The 18,101-nt window shown below is 43.4% G+C and overlaps 7 protein-coding genes across 7 annotated transcripts; 5 read left to right on the forward strand and 2 right to left on the reverse strand.

Annotated features, from left to right (window-relative positions):
- Nucleotides 1-3,644: 3,644 nt before the first annotated feature.
- On the forward strand, nt 3,645-4,392 carry EAF01_004589 (uncharacterized protein; the record flags this gene model as incomplete). Its single annotated transcript, XM_038912843.1, has 2 exons — nt 3,645-3,925; nt 3,990-4,392. 2 exons carry the CDS (start codon nt 3,645-3,647, stop codon nt 4,390-4,392), a joined length of 684 nt encoding a protein of 227 aa, XP_038770929.1.
- Nucleotides 4,393-5,191: 799 nt separating this feature from the next.
- On the reverse strand, nt 5,192-8,291 carry EAF01_004590 (uncharacterized protein; the record flags this gene model as incomplete). The annotated part of the gene is made up of 2 exons (XM_038912844.1): nt 5,192-6,189; nt 6,242-8,291. The coding sequence occupies 2 exons, from the start codon at nt 8,289-8,291 to the stop codon at nt 5,192-5,194; spliced, it is 3,048 nt and encodes a 1,015-aa protein (XP_038770930.1).
- Nucleotides 8,292-10,952: 2,661 nt separating this feature from the next.
- Nucleotides 10,953-11,262, forward strand: EAF01_004591 (uncharacterized protein; the record flags this gene model as incomplete). Its single annotated transcript, XM_038912845.1, has 2 exons — nt 10,953-11,076; nt 11,117-11,262. 2 exons carry the CDS (start codon nt 10,953-10,955, stop codon nt 11,260-11,262), a joined length of 270 nt encoding a protein of 89 aa, XP_038770931.1.
- A 467-nt stretch (nt 11,263-11,729) lies between these two features.
- Nucleotides 11,730-12,301, forward strand: EAF01_004592 (uncharacterized protein; the record flags this gene model as incomplete). The annotated part of the gene is made up of 3 exons (XM_038912846.1): nt 11,730-11,785; nt 11,841-11,871; nt 11,936-12,301. Exon 3 carries the CDS (start codon nt 11,984-11,986, stop codon nt 12,299-12,301), a length of 318 nt encoding a protein of 105 aa, XP_038770932.1. The 5' UTR covers nt 11,730-11,785; nt 11,841-11,871; nt 11,936-11,983.
- A 1,634-nt stretch (nt 12,302-13,935) lies between these two features.
- EAF01_004593 (uncharacterized protein) lies at nt 13,936-14,392 on the forward strand (the record flags this gene model as incomplete). The annotated part of the gene is made up of 3 exons (XM_038912847.1): nt 13,936-13,986; nt 14,142-14,246; nt 14,285-14,392. The coding sequence occupies 3 exons, from the start codon at nt 13,936-13,938 to the stop codon at nt 14,390-14,392; spliced, it is 264 nt and encodes an 87-aa protein (XP_038770933.1).
- Nucleotides 14,393-15,493: 1,101 nt separating this feature from the next.
- EAF01_004594 (uncharacterized protein) lies at nt 15,494-15,815 on the forward strand (the record flags this gene model as incomplete). Its single annotated transcript, XM_038912848.1, has 2 exons — nt 15,494-15,599; nt 15,655-15,815. 2 exons carry the CDS (start codon nt 15,494-15,496, stop codon nt 15,813-15,815), a joined length of 267 nt encoding a protein of 88 aa, XP_038770934.1.
- Nucleotides 15,816-15,891: 76 nt separating this feature from the next.
- EAF01_004595 (uncharacterized protein) lies at nt 15,892-16,797 on the reverse strand (the record flags this gene model as incomplete). The annotated part of the gene is made up of 2 exons (XM_038912849.1): nt 15,892-16,625; nt 16,716-16,797. 2 exons carry the CDS (start codon nt 16,795-16,797, stop codon nt 15,892-15,894), a joined length of 816 nt encoding a protein of 271 aa, XP_038770935.1.
- Between the last annotated feature and the right edge of the window lie 1,304 nt (nt 16,798-18,101).

The raw sequence follows: 18,101 nt of genomic DNA on the forward strand, positions 1-18,101 counted from the left end.
ATGGATTAATAAGTGAATAGATTGATAAAGAGATAGATAGAGATATATTCAAGTTCTTGAGATTGGAATTAGGATTGGAACTGAATTGAGATTAGGATTTGTATATTTGAATTATGGAGGAGAAAGGGGTTGTGTGTGGATCTGAATGAATGGATTTATGTTTGTGTATATTTAATGTGTGGGTGGGTAGGTAGATATCTATTTTCACTGATTCAAGAGCGGAATGGAACTTAAGACTTGCATATATGGAGTTTCGGGATGGATAGGTACGTATAGGTATGTAAAATATATATAATCTTTACTTCTTCTTCATTCATTTTGTTCATTTTGGGGGGGGGGAAGTGATGGAAGTAATGGAAGTAATGGAAGTAAATGAATAGTATGAAGTTGTGGCAAGTAAGAAGATTGGGGATGGGACGAAATGAGATTAATAGGAAATGAGATGGGATTTTGGGGGGACTGTAGATGGTTATGTATATATAGAGGTAGGTATTGAACATTGGGATTTATGTATGGATTTTGAGATTATGTAGGTATATGTATATATATGTAGAGGTATGTGAGTTTTGTTATTTGGTTGTTTGTTTATTTGAGGAGAAGAAGAAGAAGAAGAAGAAGAAGAAGAAGAAGAAGACATGGAATTGGTATCTTTGTATCTAGTTTTTGGCAGTGGGTTGGAGGGAATAGGGTGGTATGCGTGTATGTAGTTTCATTTGTTGTTTAATTCTTGGTTCATTCGGGACTTGAGAGGGGGGCGGTGGGTATTTTCTGTGGGAAGTAGAGAGATGCAAGCTTCTGGGGGGGAGGGGGGTTGGAAGAAGAAGAAGCGATTGTAAGGAGAGGAGCTTGTGAGAAGAGAAAGTTGCAAGAAAAACTGTAAGGATAGGAGAGGGAATGGTATGGTATCTAGATATTTGGAGAAGGGTTGTGCGTGAAAATATAAATTTATGTGATTCTTTTCTCATCTTTTTTTGAGGAAGTGGAAGAGGCAAGTATGCATATAGCTAGGGGAAGTGGGAAGATGGAAAGGAAAGGAATGGAATGGAATGGAATGGGATATGACTCATAGAAGAGTTGTGAGTGGAGGGGGAGGGATGGGATTTACGGGGGGGTTATAGGTGATTATGTATGTATTTGTATGTAGTTATACGGTTATCGGGTTTTGAGTACGTAATTTGAATTGTAATGGAACTGGAACTGGAAGAAGAAAGATATTGAGATAGAAATTGTTTTGCTAAGGAATGAAATCAAACATAATAAATGTCTCTCATGCCCTTAGAATCTATAGCAGAATCTATAGCAGAATCTATATAGGAGCTACTTCGGACTAGGATTTATAGCGGAAGGAAGAGTAGAATTCAGGGTGGAAGTGTAGATTCTGTAAGTGGAGGGCAAAATCCAGAGGGTAAAGTAGAATCTATAGGGGAAGGACGGAATCTACATGAGGAGGGAAGATCCTATAGGGGGAGGATGGAATCTGCCGGGAGAGGGTAAATTCTGGAGGTTGAGAGTAGGTTACTAAAAGGGGAGAATAGATTCTATAGGTTCAGAGTAGAATCTATAATTACTATATCATCGCTTTAACCTTGATTTTTTCCCTATAGATTATATTTCCTACAAACTGAATTCCATGACCTTGATATGGATTCTATTCTAGGTTCTTTTACTAGAATCTAAATGGCATGAGAGCAGAACAAATGCGATTTTCAGAGTATGAAAGTATTTGATTGACTTAGGGGGCATAAGAGTAATTTGCCGAAGCAAATATAATGAATACTAATTATAGTTGAGAGTTTGAGGGTTGGAAGTTGAAGTTACGAGTCATGCTCGTTGGAGTGAATAGGAAAGGAAGAGGATGGAGCTGGCTTGAGTTTTGATAGGAAGAACTTGTTTTGACTTGGGCGAAATTTGAAAGGTAATGAAGCCTGCTCTGCTCTGGTTTCTTCTTCTCATTGGTTGGAGTTCTGTGAAAATTAAGTATCTACCGAGATCTTGTGAGATGTGTTGTCATAAGTGTTGTTTGGAGTAGAATGAATGGCTAAGTCTCGTGTATATTATATGACATGAAGGAATTATCTAGATCATCGTCCTAGTCCTTGGTATTTCGATCGTGAGATTAGGCAATATGTAGATGAGTGATGAGGATGTAGATGGGGTGAAATTCTTGCATGGCTGATGGGTGGTTGAGTCCATCAGATAGATAGGTAGGCAGGTAGGTATATACCGCCACTCATACAATGAAACAAACTCACTTGCCGAGTCGACAGCGAAATCATGTCTCGATCGTGATCGAGTTATTAGTCAGAATTAAAGCATAAGCGTCATTCTCTTTAAAAATGAATGGTTCATCGAGGAAGTGCTGTTTGGATTTGATGTCCAAGACTCTTGGACCCGTAACTGACATACTATAATTTAAGCTTACTCCGTAAGACTGGTTCTAGTACTTGTTCTAGTTCTGGTTCTAGTTCTGGTTCTAGTTCTGGTTCTAGTTCTGGTTCTATCTCTATACCAGCGATCTTATACTCTCGTAATATATTTAAAGCTAACCGGAGTATCAAATTTGTAATCGTCAATGGCTAATTACTATAGAGTACAGTAGTATTGATGATGGGTATATGTCCAAATACACTAGTATTTTATCCGCATTTAGCCGGATGTCGGTACTTTCTAGAGGTGGTACCGAAGACCCCTTCTTGTAAAACAACCTGGGAGTGGAGGCGCTCGTTCGCACCTTTAAACCAATGTAATGTTTTTTTTTTTTTGATCAAGTTTATGATGTATTAACCAAGACATTTTTACTTGATCAGAAAAATCAATCAAACACCAGGCAACCGCCTTTTAATATTCAAAGTGACGGGTGACCTATCTACTGTATTTTACTTCGTGCCATCGTGAAAGATGCGGATTCTGTATGTGTTGACAGAAGTTCACTAGTCCGCTATGAGAATACCCGTACATCAAGCTTTTCCATGGTTAACACTATCACATCACAACTTGCTCGATTTGCAATTTAAGTTTATCTATCCCAAATCTGATTTCATCCCCGTTCATCCCATCCGCCATTCCCCATCTCCAAAGTATCACCAACACATTTGGCAACTACCGTTTCGATGCATGACGTTCATCCATCCCCTTATCCCAATTGACAAGTCTGGATCTTGAACCCATGTCTATAATTGGGAAACTCGTCCGAAATTGCAGTTAGTTTCGGACTCACGAAGCCTCAATGCGGGGTAGTACCTTGCTCTATTTTTACATATAGCCGATGTGCTTTAATGGGTCGAGGCAGGGGTTTAGATTAAACGTTTAGAAACGGAAAATGAAGACGTTTGATGTAGAAATCTTGCGGCAATTATTGCATATCTAATCCCTTTGCGGGATATATTGAAGAATGTCACTTTGAGGTCCAGCAGTTCAAGGCCAGATTGAATATAGTGGAGACCAGATGTGTTTTAAAGTTTCTCTTGGGAGAAATGATGGGTGAAGGGGCTGTAAATGATAAGTGTATGGGAACTCCGGATGGAGTAAGTGATCCTGAATCTAGATATATAAGTTGTATCTGCTCCGGAGTTTAAAGAAAATCATCTCATCTACATACTCTCTTGTCACAACCAACTACTTCACTCCTTCAAACAGACTTCACAATGGTTTCTGCATCTTCCCTCCTTCTCGCTGCATCAGCTATCGCTGGTGTCTTCTCCGCCCCAGCCGCGGCACCCGTCAGTGAGAACTTGAACGTTTTGCAACAAAGAGCATTGACTTCTTCCGCTACCGGTACAAGTGGTGGATACTACTACTCTTTCTGGACCGATGGAAGCGGTGGTGTTACATACTCCAATGGAGCCGCTGGCCAATATGCCGTAAGCTGGACCGGTAACAAGGGAAACTTTGTCGGTGGAAAGGGATGGTCCGTTGGTTCCGAGCGGTAAGTTTTCATTCCTTCCTTTTGTCCCTGAGAAAAAAACCATCAAACTAATCCCTCCCCAAAGCTCCATCTCCTACAGCGGATCCTACAACCCCAACGGAAACTCCTACCTCTCCGTCTACGGTTGGACTACCTCCCCCCTCATTGAATATTACATCGTCGAAGACTTCGGTACCTACGACCCCTCCTCCGCCGCCACCGAAATCGGCACCGTCACCTCCGACGGTTCCACCTACAAGATCCTCGAGACCACCCGTGTAAACCAACCTTCCGTGCAAGGAACTGCCACCTTCAAGCAATACTGGTCCGTTCGTACCAGCAAGCGTACTAGCGGTACCGTCACCACCGCAAACCATTTTGCTGCCTGGAAGAAGTTGGGATTGACTCTCGGTTCGACTTACAACTACCAAATTGTTGCTGTTGAGGGTTACCAAAGCAGTGGTTCCGCTTCCATCACTGTTTCTTAAATCTGGGATGGACAGGAAAGCATAACAGTGGTAGTCTGATGGATGAATGAGGAGATGAAGGGTGGATGAAGAGTTCTAGGAATCTTGTTTCTTGTATATATTCCTTACGATGCCGTTGCTGGCCATATCGGATGTTGTTGTTGATGTAGGCCTATGTATCCTTTCTTACATAACCAAGTTCACATGGGAGTTGTGACATCGTGATTTTTGGATTCGGGAGAAGTGTGCAAGGCGAACATGTGATGATGATGTGGACAAAGATTATTCATGCCCCTAGAGATTTCTACAGCTACTTCAACACTCACATATTTCACGAACGAACGAAAGAAAGAAAGAACGAGCCGTCATCTTCAGAGTAAAATGTGAACTTTTGTATGGAAAATTGAAATGTTATTACAAGTATTCTGACTATTGGGTTTCCATTGCATATGCTCTCATTTGCTCTCAGATCCTTTATCGTGCCTTTCATTCAATCATATCATATCGTATCGCTCATCGTATCGTTCATCGTATCGTATCGTCCATCAAATCGTATCATTGTATCGCATCACACCTTCCCCTGCCATCATATCAAGAGAGATCCTGATTTCTCCCTCTCCCCCACTTTTGAAACGAAAATAACACTGCCATAAACACCAACATGCTCCAAATAAAAAAAATCTCAACAATTAACTTACAGATACTCATACATTAAAACCCATCTAATCCACATATTCATCATCCATCACCCATTTCTCAAAACCCCACGGAAAAAATTCTCGCCCCTCTACTGCTCCGCCCTCCAGAACTTCCCCCTTTCTCACCCCTTCTCACATCTCCGCTCATCCTCAACCGAAAGCTCTGTAGCCTTCTCAATCTGCTGCATCTCCCATATCTCCGCTCGTCGCTCTACTGGCTTTGCGTGCCTATCTCCACGTTCCTGCATCTCAGTTTCTGTCTCTTCTCCATGTCTGGCTCGCTTGAATCTTCGGACGGGGTGTTCGGGCTCGTGTTGAAGTGGCGATTCCGGGGATTTCGGAGATTCATCTGCGCGTCGTTTGGCGGTTTCAACGGATTGATTCGGTTGGGCTTCCCGGATGGGAAGGGAATGGAAGTTCGGGAGGGATTCGAGGGGTTGTCTTTGTCTTCTTGCTTGGTATTCTGCTTTCTGAGCTCTGAGTTCTTGTTGTTCCTGCTGAGCCAGCTGGGTTTGTTGAGATAGTCGGGAGAGTTGATAGTGCGCATGATGAACGTGTTCCGCCAGTTCGTTCTTCCGGTCTCGTATCTCGTTTACCAGTTGATCGTAGACATCTCTTGCGTCTCTTGCCTTTTGGGCTAGTTGGTCTTCAGCTAGTTGGTCTTGATACATTTCGTCTTGAACCATCTCGTCCGGATCCATTTGGTCTTGATCTAGTTGCTCGCATGCTACATTCGCCTCGGCGGTCGATTCGTTTTGTCGAGTTCGTTTCTCGTGAGCTATTTTGTCGTAAACGTCTCTTGCGTGCATTGCCTTTTGTGCTAGTTGATCTTGATCCATGTCGTATTGACCCATTTCATACTCATCCATTTCGCCTTGATACAGTTCGTCTTGATACAGTTCGTCTTGATCCATTTGGTCATGAGCTAAAGTCCTGTCGCAGGTCGCTTCGTTTTGTCGAGTTCGTTTCTCGTAAGCTAGTTGGTCGTAAGAGTCTCTTGCCCGTTCAGAACGTCGTTTTTGGGACAATTGATCCTGAGCGAGTCGGCCACAAGCTTGCTTTGCTAGTTGGAACAGTTCAATCGGTTGTGCTAGTTCTTCTTTAGCTCGCTGCTCTTGCGCTACTTGGTCGAGAGCCACACTCGGCTTCCGAGTTTTTTTCATTTTGTTGACCTCGTTGCTCGTGATCATGTTGCTTGTAAATATCTTTTGCATTTTGAGCTAGTTGTTCTTCGACCATTTGACTTTGAGCCAGTTGGTCGCAAGCTTGTTTCGGCTGTTGGACCACTCTAGTCGGTTGAGATAGTTGTTCTTGGGCCAGTTCATCGTGGACTTTTTGTGACTCTTGATCCATCCTCGCCCGTCGAGCTATTTTATCATAATTATCTGTTGCCTTTTGCGCCAACTGAACTAACTCCGCCATTTCGACTGGTTGAAATTGTTGTTCTTGCTGTGGTTGCGCTTCCTGGGCAGGCTCTTGTTTTTGCTGTGAGGCTAAAGTCTGAACTCCCCCAACATCTTCCTCTATCTCGACACCATAACGCCTGGAATCTCTCAGCGTAGTAGACTTTCCAAACTGAAAGACAGCGGTAGGATTATGATTTCCGAAGAGATTTAGGTTTAAGCCAGGTGTGTGTGGGGGTAACGGGGAGCATTGTGCGGCATCATTCGTGGCTTTCTGGGGCTGTAAATGACTCGAAATGTGAGCTGAAGCTTGGTGTGGCAAATGTGGATCGAGATATCTGGATTTCGAGGGTGTGCGAGTATGGAATTGGAATCGTTGGGAAGCAGAAGGTTGACGAGACTGAGCTTGGTAAGATTGAGCATGTTGATCTGGGACCTCTCGAGAGACTGACAGCGCTCGGAATCGATTATGGTCGACTTCCTTTTGAGCTTGAGGATTCTTTGTTCGGAAGTTATGAAGCTGTTGAAAGTTTTTATCAACGGTGTCTTGATCTTGAAGCATTATGGAGGGATCAGCATGGAGAGCACCGGCGCCTACCATATTGAGAGTGTGGAGTGGCGAGTTCATATTGACCTTGCTCGTTCCGTCTCCATGATCTTTTTCGACCATGCTGTCCAATCCGCTAGCGAATTTAGGACTTTGCTCAAATGGATCATTGTTGCTGAGTACATGACCATCGTCATCAAGCGGAGGATAGCTATGCGGCATTGGTGAAAAGCGCAATAAATCGTTGGTTTCACCAGCAAATTCAACGCCTGCTTCGCTTGTATTATCAAAGTTGTTTGGGCTATTGAACGATCCGACATTTTCCTCCTCGATACTAGGAAGAACCGTAGGTTCATTGTTGTTTTGGTAGCCAGTATTGTCTTTGTTCATTTCGGCCATAAGACCTATCGCTAGATTGACATCCTCCAACTCACTTCGGATTTCATTAAGTATATTCTCCAATGTGGATATGCGGTCTTGGAGTCTCGCTGTCTCGGTCATGCTCTTGCCTCTGTTGCCCTCACTGACACAATTTATCGCCATCATCAAGTCCTCTAGCTTCGCTTCGCATTGTTTCTTGACATTCTCGTGACCAAGAAGACGGGATTGAATCCTCTTTGCGTCGAACTGCATTTCTTCGAGTTCGTTGAGCCTTGCTATGGTCTCCTCAGACGGACCTAGAGCTGGTGTAGCGATTACTGGTGCGGGTATAGGATGTTTTCGTAGAGGCTCGGCAGTGTATGGTTTAGCCTTTGGCATCAGAGGCAAATTGGCAACAGTATGTTTTCGATGGTCTGTATTGGCTATGGGCATACTTGGTTTCGAAAACCGCGCTGTCACATTCTGATTTGGTTGTATTCCTTGGAATGAGTCCTCGTTACTGTTCTCCAGTGATTTTCCCTGTCGTTTAGCTGCCCTTCTAATATCAACATCTTTACAACGAGAGCATGTAGATAGAAACCTGCAATTGCTCATGGGAAAATTGGTCCTAGGCTTCCAAACTCTTTCCTTGCTACAATAACGATACCGGGGACCCTCTTCACCAGTTGCCGTGTACAGGTTGTTTTGAGGATAACCTGGCAGGTTTCGCTCATCTTCAGGAAGAGGAACATCTGGACCAAAAATCTGCAGCCATTGTTGATAAACGTTCAATGTTGTGAAGTACTGTGGAGTAACACCAGCAGGGGCACTTCCAGGATAGAAGACCTCATTGGAAAAGCTTGGTGGGATACGTTGCGGAACAGGCGTCTTTCCTACATGAACATAAGTCATCTTTTCACTGAAGTTTATGTTTATGCGGGAGGATGTCGATCAATAAATGTCGTGTAAAGTGTTGATGAAAGATTCGGAAATTGGCGAGAAGAGTATTATTGACAGTGTCGGACAAAGTCGAAAGCTATCAGAAGAACAAAAAAATGTTCGAATGTGCCTAATGAGATATGCAATGAGTCGAGAGGTAGTCAATAGGTACACATAGACTGCCGGGAAATTTTGTGAAGAAAAGGTGACCAAGCGCAAATTCGTCACTTGGGGAACACTTAAGTAGACATAAGGCGTAGTCGAATTCACTTTGTTTACACCTTCTTATCTTGCTTTATTATCAGCCATGCCGAGGCTAACCAGATAAATGAGGGGCTGGAGGAGTGACGAATGGATTGAGTGTTGAATTGTCAATGAGGATATTGTAGATCTTGAGATGTCATCTCATAATTATATTGTGGTTGTCTTTAAGCGAGCAGCCTTGGGAGGTAATTGTCATCTGAAGAGCAAAAGACTTTAGCAGGTACATTGTTGAAGCTCGCAATCACCATTACCTAGTGAAAAGACAGATATTTTGGATGACGAAATACTATCTTCTTTTTAGTGAAGTTTGTCTATTGAATATAGATCCGTAATATTTTGCGGATCATAATACAGGTATCAATTCGCTTAACCAAAACGCCATTCATTAGCTTACGATTCGTAATGTCTGATGATATCTAAACCTCATAATCAGGTCGCAATAACTTGAATTTTGTTTGTTAGTTGATTGCATGGAGGTCCTCTGTAAATGAGAGGGGAAAAATGAAAAGTATGGTGGCGAGAGTGTCGGAATGACCAACTGAGAAAGGGTGATAGAATTGTGAAGTGAAGGATGGTCTATTTATCAGACCAGAAGCTATGCGTACCTAGTAATCGAGCAGCATATGCTAGAAAGATCTTATGTGATATGAGACGCTGGCTGAGCAACGCATGAGATCTCTCTACCTTGTTGCTGACTGCATACTGGGAGAAACTCACGGAAGTCAAATTAAAGCATCTTCCTCACGAGATGATAGAGGGATTGCAACTATGTTAGTAATAACATATTAGAGATCTCAAAAATATAAAATGGATAATCTTAAAGATGACTACTCGCTCATGGAATGTGTGCGCTCCGTGATCAAGAATCGATATGACTCGTCCTTTTGTTGAGGTCAGAAATAATAAGAATGTAGACTTCACTGAATTTTCACTCTCAATTAACATTCAAAGGCAACGATAATTGCTTACGAAGCACCAAATATCCTGAGTTGATTTGTTTCCATTATATAAAGTTGTGTTTGAATGACACAGAAAGGCATCTATTTGTTGACGAAAGATTTACAAGTCAAAGAAAGCCCAGAGTCAACTATACACCACACAACCAAGGGAAGAGTCACTACTTGTGTCTATTGTACGCTCAGAGATTGAATGTTGATATATGGATTTGGATTTACAAATTATGAGGAACAAAAACAATAACGCTGTCGATTGCTTTGACAGTGACTTCTCTACTGTAGTTCATCTATACCAATGACAGTAACTCATTCTTTGTGCATGGTTCATAACCTTACTACAAACACAATTTAATGTTCACTGAAGGCTATGAAGACCATAACAAGTATGTAAATAAACAAACAGCAAGTCCTGTTAGAAGTGAGTGTAGGTTCAACAAATATCAAAGCCCTCGCTTCGACAATTGGTTCTCACACAACTGCTCGAGAATTGTGATATTGAAAATTCAAATTCAAAATTGAAAATATAGATCCGAAGTAAGACCTTCAAGGAACTCTTGTCTTGTTTCAGGATTGTGATAGCCATTTAAAGTCCTAGAGCTCTTCCATTCTCCAAACTTCCTACAATCTTGACAACAACATTACAACTTTCAAATTCTTCGATACAATCCTATCCTTTACCTGAACTTTCGTTGTTTGATATGACTATTACTTTATTTATTAGTACGATCAAGAAAAAACTTGTTGATTCTACAAAGCTTGGGATCTCGAGTTACTTTCTCTTGGACTTCAACAATTGAAGATCGAATCATGCAGCATACAGTTCATGGTAAGTACACTACTACTTATGGCTTCGATCTCTCTCTCTTAATTCCAGAAACTGATCTGTTATATAGCAGAAAGTCTCACCCAACAAATCCAAGTTCGACACTATCAACGCCATAGAAAATCGTGAAGGACAGCTTGATTTGCTTGTTATAGCTTCGGACAGCAGCATACCCGTCGATACTATGCTATCGAAGAAGAACTCAGAAACCCGTCGGTCATTGGTCGCCTCAGATCTCAGCACTCCTGGACTTTCAAAACAAAATGAGATTTTGTCTTTGCAAGTCCCAGGGGGTATAAGCCATGTAAGTTACCTTATTCAACGTTCAGTATGCAACTAGCATGCCAACACTTGATCTACTTCTTAAAATCATAAAGATCTACATTCAATACTTCGAGCATCTCTTTAAGTGTATCACCACTGACATACATGACTCGTAGCCATTTGATACTTTCGAAATCGACTCGTGGCTTCCGGCGCTCGCCGATCTCCTTCCTAAGATTATGAACATCTATATCCATCGCCTCGAATATCTCCTCAGGCGTATGGCCGCTGATATGCATAGCGCATAACGAGCAAGGAGAGTTCCAGATGCCAACTCCAACCCCACCACCACCATGGTGGTGGTGGCGTCTTGATTCGATGACAATTCTCGAGCGAGCTTTTCAAGCTGCCTCTACGATACATAGAGGACTGGCCTCGGTGTCAGAATACTGTAAGTCTATCCCAAACTTCTCTTTCTGCAAACATATAAGCCCTAGCATTTCTAACATCATGCCCAAGTGATGACGACCTTGGCCCTGAGGTCAATGAATACGTACTCGTATCATTGTTTCAGGACAGCTTCCATTCTGCAAGCACAAGCATCCTTCGTGGGCGATCTCGGCCTAGAAGTCAATGAATAAGTCCTGGTTTCGCTCTTCCAAGCTAGATTCCCCTCCTGTGAGGGGAGTGAGACCAAGACTTATTCATTGACTTTTGCAGTTGCCGGATCGTAAGATATGTTATATTAGATGTGATGTATAAGCCAACGTCAAATCTGCTCCTGAGCAGATCTTTAAAAACATTAAATTGTTTGCCTGCGCATGCAGGCTCTTCTTTACTTGAAGTGCCTGTGTGGCTGTGGGGGATTGAGAGGTGATCGTCGTTCAAATCCGCATGGATATATTTCTACCTGGTGTCTTTGGATACCTGAAGAGCACAAGGTGGCAGATGTGTGGATGTGGAAATTTGTTGTCCTGGGTGTTACTCTGCAAATATTTTGGGGATAGGAGATGGCATCACGTCCTGAATAGCGTATATGTAAGAGGTGGATAAGTAGTACCAATAAAATACAGTTAACCATAGCCGCTTCGGCGTGCGCTTCCTTTTCCTCATCTTGTTGAAGTGTTTAAGAAGATGTTGGCAGAGGGTTGTGGGTAATTGTGGGTAGTCCTATCTTTGACCTTCTCATGAATTTATAGCTAACAAACAAATCAGGAGAAATGAGGATAATTCCAGTCACTACCTAGTAAGTCTCCGGATTTCAGTCCTACTGTCCATAATGTAAGGCACTGACTTTCCTTTTGCTTCAGGCAATTGATACCTGTACATGCCCCTACCAAGAGTCCCAACGCCTTCATATGCCCTTTAAAAAGGGTATGCAATGGCTTTGCTGCCTTGCACTCGATTCCGGACTGCTCACTTCGAATGAAGACGAGCAAAGTCAAGTCTTCGAAGCGGAGGCAGAGAGCTTCTCCCAGAAACCACATGCATTAAGAAGAGCCTCGACATGTCTGCCTCTCATATACCTTTCTTCCAGACCAATGTCGGTGAGCCAGTTATCACCAACCCATAGGACAATCCAGAAGCCGCATCATATGGTGGATGATGTTAGTATGGTTCTCCTCCCTCAAGACTGCTTTCCTAACGCCTGCTTGATAGGTTTCAATGGAGTCTGAACGACTTTCCAGAAATTGTCTCCTTCGAAAAAAAAATGAACATAACGAAAATTTGGTGCAGCCAAGGTCAAGAAAGCAAATGGGACTCAGGGAAATTCGAAGTTGCCGGTGGCTTGAGTCAAGCCGGGTAACTTTCTGTCCACGCCATCTACTTCGTCTGCCGACTATTATCCATCCAGCCTTTACTTACACTCGACCTCGACATTGGTTTCTTCACTGATTTCCTCTCAGGCATTTCAAATGCCATAGCGCTTGCTGGTTGTTGCTTTCCCCCCGTCTTGCTGCCAAGGCAACATGCCTAGACAAAAGGCACTCCAGCCAAGATGTACCACCCGCGAAATCACTTCCTTTTCTTGAAGCGATTTCCAGAGCTGTGCCGCAACGTAAGTTTACAACACACAATATACTATCACGATTTTTGTGTTTGACTGACTTTATATAGGGCATTAAAGATTCGATCATTGAGTTCCGTCGGGAAAACTCTCGTCTGTTCTTTGGATAAGACAGAGTATTCTGGGGGATGGGCGAAGCCACGTGCTTGCCGAGGACAGTGAGCTGTACAAAGGCATGCTCGCAGGCAGCCCGATGAAACTTAGAGAACCCAGTCAGAGCAACTTCGAAACCTTGTTCAACGTAGCTGATTGGGCTGTCGGAGGAAGTTATTTGCTAGTCTTGTATAGAATCGTAGTTCAAGTTTAATTTCATTGAAGTGTTGCCATGTCATTTCCCCCCGATATGATACTACAGAACAGTCTCACTGCCACATACGACCATAGACTGAAGAGAATTGGGCAATCTCTATGTTCCATTGAAACGTCCGCCTTCCCTAAAGCAATTTCCCAAACTTAGTATAATAATGTTCACCAGTTTTTCGATTCTCGAGCCAGTTTTTCGATTTGAGAATAGGATTATGGATTCCGGTATTGGTTATATTTACTTGAGTATACCAAGAACGAAATTCCGTAGAACTTCTCAGTGTAGTACAGAGTCCGAATTGTGGAATAGAAGGTCCAAACCCAAATGGTTTTGCGACAGGAGTAAATTGGGGATATAGAAGTGGAAGCCGTCTAAGCAGTATAGCTGAAAACTAAAACCGTTAGTGGAAGTTGAACCAGAGTTGAACCATTAACCGTTCCCATATCTTCGTATATTGGGCTAGGTAGTGGGTATCAATAACCACTATGGTATACTCTGTAAGCGATCTTCCGAAAATAGTACTAGCTAAATGGAGCATAAGATCACACTTCAGAGGGGCGCTATAGGAGACAGGGGTTTTATATAGTATACTAATTAGAACTACCCTATAAGGATAGCCTAAAGGTGAAACTGGGTTAGAATCGAACTTCTGTAGTTCGGACAGAGAAATGTTCCGGTATGCCAGAGGCAGGGTAATCGTTGTACTAGCAATAGACCAATAATAATTAGTGAATACTTACACTTGGTTTCTGAAAACATTCAATGATTGAGTATAACAAGTATTAATATAGAATGATCATAAAAGAAGACCGAAATATAATACTTTATAATACTAAAGCTTTTAGATTCATAAGATGACTTGAAAAACCATAGTTAGTAAACTACAGTACAATCTTTTGCATAAGGAGCAACAAAGTGTAACATATCTAATATTTTTGATGAAGCTATTGAGGCTGATCTGGCTGATTCGGCAGCATATCGGCGCCGTGGTGAATGCTTCCAAGCTTTCACCTCCTTGAATGTTATAGGTTTTACGAGCCAGTAGTCGCTCTGAGTCCCAAATCTGTAGACGGTTTTTCGTAACTCGTTTTCCCTACGCCGTTTCCTGGTTCGGACATCTAGCATGGACAATTATATATAACAGCCATCAGATACTCAACGTCCATCAGTTCAACATTCAAACAAGAAGACAAAACAAGAGCCAAACAAGAAAACAAAGCAAAAACCTACCAAAGATTTCCAACCACATGTAAGTCGTCCCAAATCTCTTGTTTCCTGATCTAACAGTTGGAAGAAACCACGATGTGTCGATTTAGCTTCTCCTACAAAAAGACCAGGGACCACGATGTTGAGGACCTCCCCACATACCGACCCATTGCCGAAGGTGTCCCGTAGTCAAATACTGTTTTGACGTCTCTTCACCTGGGACGATGACGATCGCTGCCAGAGCAGACGGCACTTTCAAAGTCAGACATATACCTAGCCATGGTATGAGATCTTCTACAACTACCACACCTGAGCGCCCCGTCCATGCGGACCATAGAGAGTCCTTGCGCCTTGAGAATTCTTCTACTAGAGAAGAAAGATTGGAGGAAACTAAGTTGAGGCTTGCCGAGGCAAGGGCAAGGTTCCAAGAATCGATGGATCGTCTCCATCAGGAGTTGATGGTGGTAAAAAACGACGAATCCATGGTGTTGTTTGAGGAACATGATGTTTATGACGATGATGACGGTGATGATGATGAAGTCTTGGAGGGCCCAAAGGAAAGCCTGAAGTCCTTGGAGTATAGTGATTCTACGGCATTGGTGAAAATCTAGTGCTCGTACACATCACTTGGTGACACTTTCGATGGGTGATGGATTTGCTTTTTATCTGCACTGGATACACTTGGGACTGTTTTTGTATGTACTTGGAATTTATGTTGATATACAATAGCAATGATCATTTTATTCATATCCTACTTGACTCCCTACAAAGCAGCTTGGATTATGACTGCCCTCAGAGTTTGCGGCATCAGATCGGTAAAGATTATCCCAAGCCATTTACGATCACTCTAACGTTTAGAATAGTTCGGCTGAGGCAATGGCTCGCAACCAAGCGAAGCAATGTTGGAACTGCCGTATGCAAACAAGTCGTCGGTTCTCTAGTCACGTGGAAGTGGCAGAGGACAGTAGGGTTGTGTATTGAAGCAGTCAAGCAGGGAATTGAACAAGTGGTTCCGACCGAGTAGTAACTAAGTAATAGAATTACTATTTGAGTTGAGCACAAAGCTCCATGTACTAAGGAAATACATTCTGCTTATATAGATAAACCTTTGTGCTCCGCCGTGGTGGGACTGGTGGGACGTCACACGGTCGCTGACTAAGGGTTCTACTAATGGTACCGTTTCTTTCCTAGGGTAAGCATTTGACTAGTAGATTCTTCTAATCGAAAGCCGTTGCGGCTAAAGGATAGCGAACTGCTGTGAACACTTCGTTGCAAAACCACTCCACTGCAATGGCATCGACGATATTTTCTGGTAACGCCAACCGTGGCCTCCAAGCCGGAACAATTAACGGTCCGGTCAATGCTGAGTTTTATCACTATGCCCCTCTTCCTCCTGGTGAGTTGCGAAGGGTCTTTTCGTCGGCTCTTCGAAACAACGCGTGTAGATCTAGGCATCGTTGAATCTTCCAATACTGTACAAGCTGTCCTTTCAGTAGCAACAGGTATAAGTATGGCCCAAACTATTGTGGCTCGAAAGAAAGCTAAATTTAGGGACGGGGTTTTCCGGCGCTGGGCCCTTTTTGACTTCGCCTCATCGGAATTTCTTACATAGTCATATCGCACCCGCCACCATCCTGTAAATACACTGAGTTTAATATTGATGGCCTCTACGCAGTTAATTCCTGTACCTAGTGTGGTGGAAGATCAAGCCTTACGTAAGCCTGCAGGAACGGGTGCGGGTCGGGGTGTAGGTGAGGGAGAGGGGGAGGGGAGGGAGAGTTGGAGTTGGAGGGGATGATGATGGTATCGCGGACAACTTGACGGCGAGGGCGGTTGGCTGCACGAGTGGCAGGGGTCGCACCGGTAGCTACGCGGATGTTACGGGCGCGAGCCGCAACACGAGACGAATGAGAGGTTCCGGGTGCAGGAGGGGGGGGGGAGACCGCCTGATTTAAATATAAGCGGTTGCGGTCAAATATCAGCTGGCGGGTTGACCTACGGAACGAACAAGTGCTCCCTTCGCTGCCGTAATGGTAGTTGGCACACCTACCACCAAGTTCACCAGCTACAACAACACACTCCGTCCAATATCGATTTCCTTCTCCGCAATGTCGACATGGGGTAGTAGCGACCTGCCCGACGGTTTGTGCAAGTGCTGCTTCGAGGTTAGCGGGTCGTGCCGCAAGGTTGATCTGGCGGTTGGGCCGCAGAGTCCAGCCCTCCAAAAATCTACCCAGTACTCTCCTTATATCTATTTTTCGACCGCCTAGAGGTAATCTTAGGTCTCCCCTTCTCCTTCTTCCTTTTCTCCCCCATGGTGCTAACTTGATACTGCCCATATCCGACCAGTGCCTCCTCTGCTGATAGTCACATCTCTTGATGCGAACTTGTTGCCTCTTCCCAGGTGAGATCTCTCGACTCCCTTGTTACCTCCTGATTAGCTATATCTTTCGATACACAACCTCTTCTTCCTCGTCTACCTGCTGCCGCGAACGCCCAAAACTTAACTCACTGAGTACTCTCCTTTGATTCAAAGAGACCTTATCTCCCCTCATTCGTAGACCCCTTGGCTGCCGAAGTCCTGATACCGCCATATCGACCAAAACAAAAACAAAAAAAAGAAAACGACCTTAAAAAAAACGCAAAACACAAAAAAAAAATCGTAAACAAAAACTGTGATAGCCTACTCAGACCACTACACCATGAGCGCCTGAGTAGTACTACCACAGCTACTCCACGACCTTTTTACCACGATATATAAATAGTTAACAACCCAGATATTATCTACACCAAAAAGCCCCTTTCCCCGTTCCCAATCCTCCTGTATACCAGAATCCTCACCGAAACGCTGGAACCTATATATAAGGAAGCCTCCGCAGTAATCCCAAGGCCTACACGAAGAAGAACAGAGATAGCTAGACTTTAACCCCTCGGTAGGAGAGTATCAGGGCTAACCTTCCCCTCCCCAAGCCAAGGGTTTGCTCTACTAGGCAAACCGCGTAGAGGCCTATTCTAAACTCGATTCAGACCCCCTCAACCAGGTTGTAAATGCCCATTCGTAATACAATGCAAAACCTTCCAGTTATTCCCTATATTGGTTGCTGCCAGCTGACTACCGGACAAATATTGAGGGAGCAGGGAAAATTTGCTATATAAGTAAATCATATGATCATACTTATCTAGGCTGCGAACTTACCCACCGGGTACCCAACCCATCCAACAGGTGGGTGTACTCATAGATAGGTTGTAATGACTGATAGATATCCATTAGATAAATTGGAGTCTTTTTTTTTCTATCTAGTGATTGTTATAAGCCTTTATAGAAAGTATGACACTCTTGTTTGAATATAAAAGTAGATTAGAGAAGTCAAAAACCTACTTATGGATTACCTGTGGATAGGTAGAAGGAATGTAATTACCCATTCATGAGTACCCATTTCGCAGCCAATACTTATCTTAGTTGCTTACGAGGGCTTCACATCCATATTATCCCACCTGTCTGTTTGGCGACGAGGCTGCCGGCTGGTAGGTTCTGAGTAGTACTACCACAGCAAATCCAATATCCTCGTCTGTTTCACCTTCACTAGAAACTTTCGAGGAGTGGTGTCATTTTTTCTGTTTTTTGGGGGGGGGGGGAGTTGGTTTTCCGGAACGGCTTCGGTTTGGGGAAGGGGTAAGGTACATGAAGGGGCAGCCTGATTCAGTATTATAAAGGTATTATCGAGGGTAGTACTAGCTATACATGCCTCGAGTGCATACACTAAGCTTTCGGGTCATCTGTACAGCACGGGCCGTACCACCTCTCTCATCTTCTTACATTCATAAACACGTGAGTCATATACCTAATCACCAACGCCTGTAAAGCTGGATGGTCAGCCAGAAGCTCTATACAGACTAC

This window comes from Botrytis porri (genome assembly GCF_014898465.1).
Source record: "Botrytis porri strain MUCL 3234 chromosome Unknown BPOR_006, whole genome shotgun sequence".
NCBI classification, from domain to species: Eukaryota; Fungi; Ascomycota; class Leotiomycetes; order Helotiales; family Sclerotiniaceae; genus Botrytis; species Botrytis porri.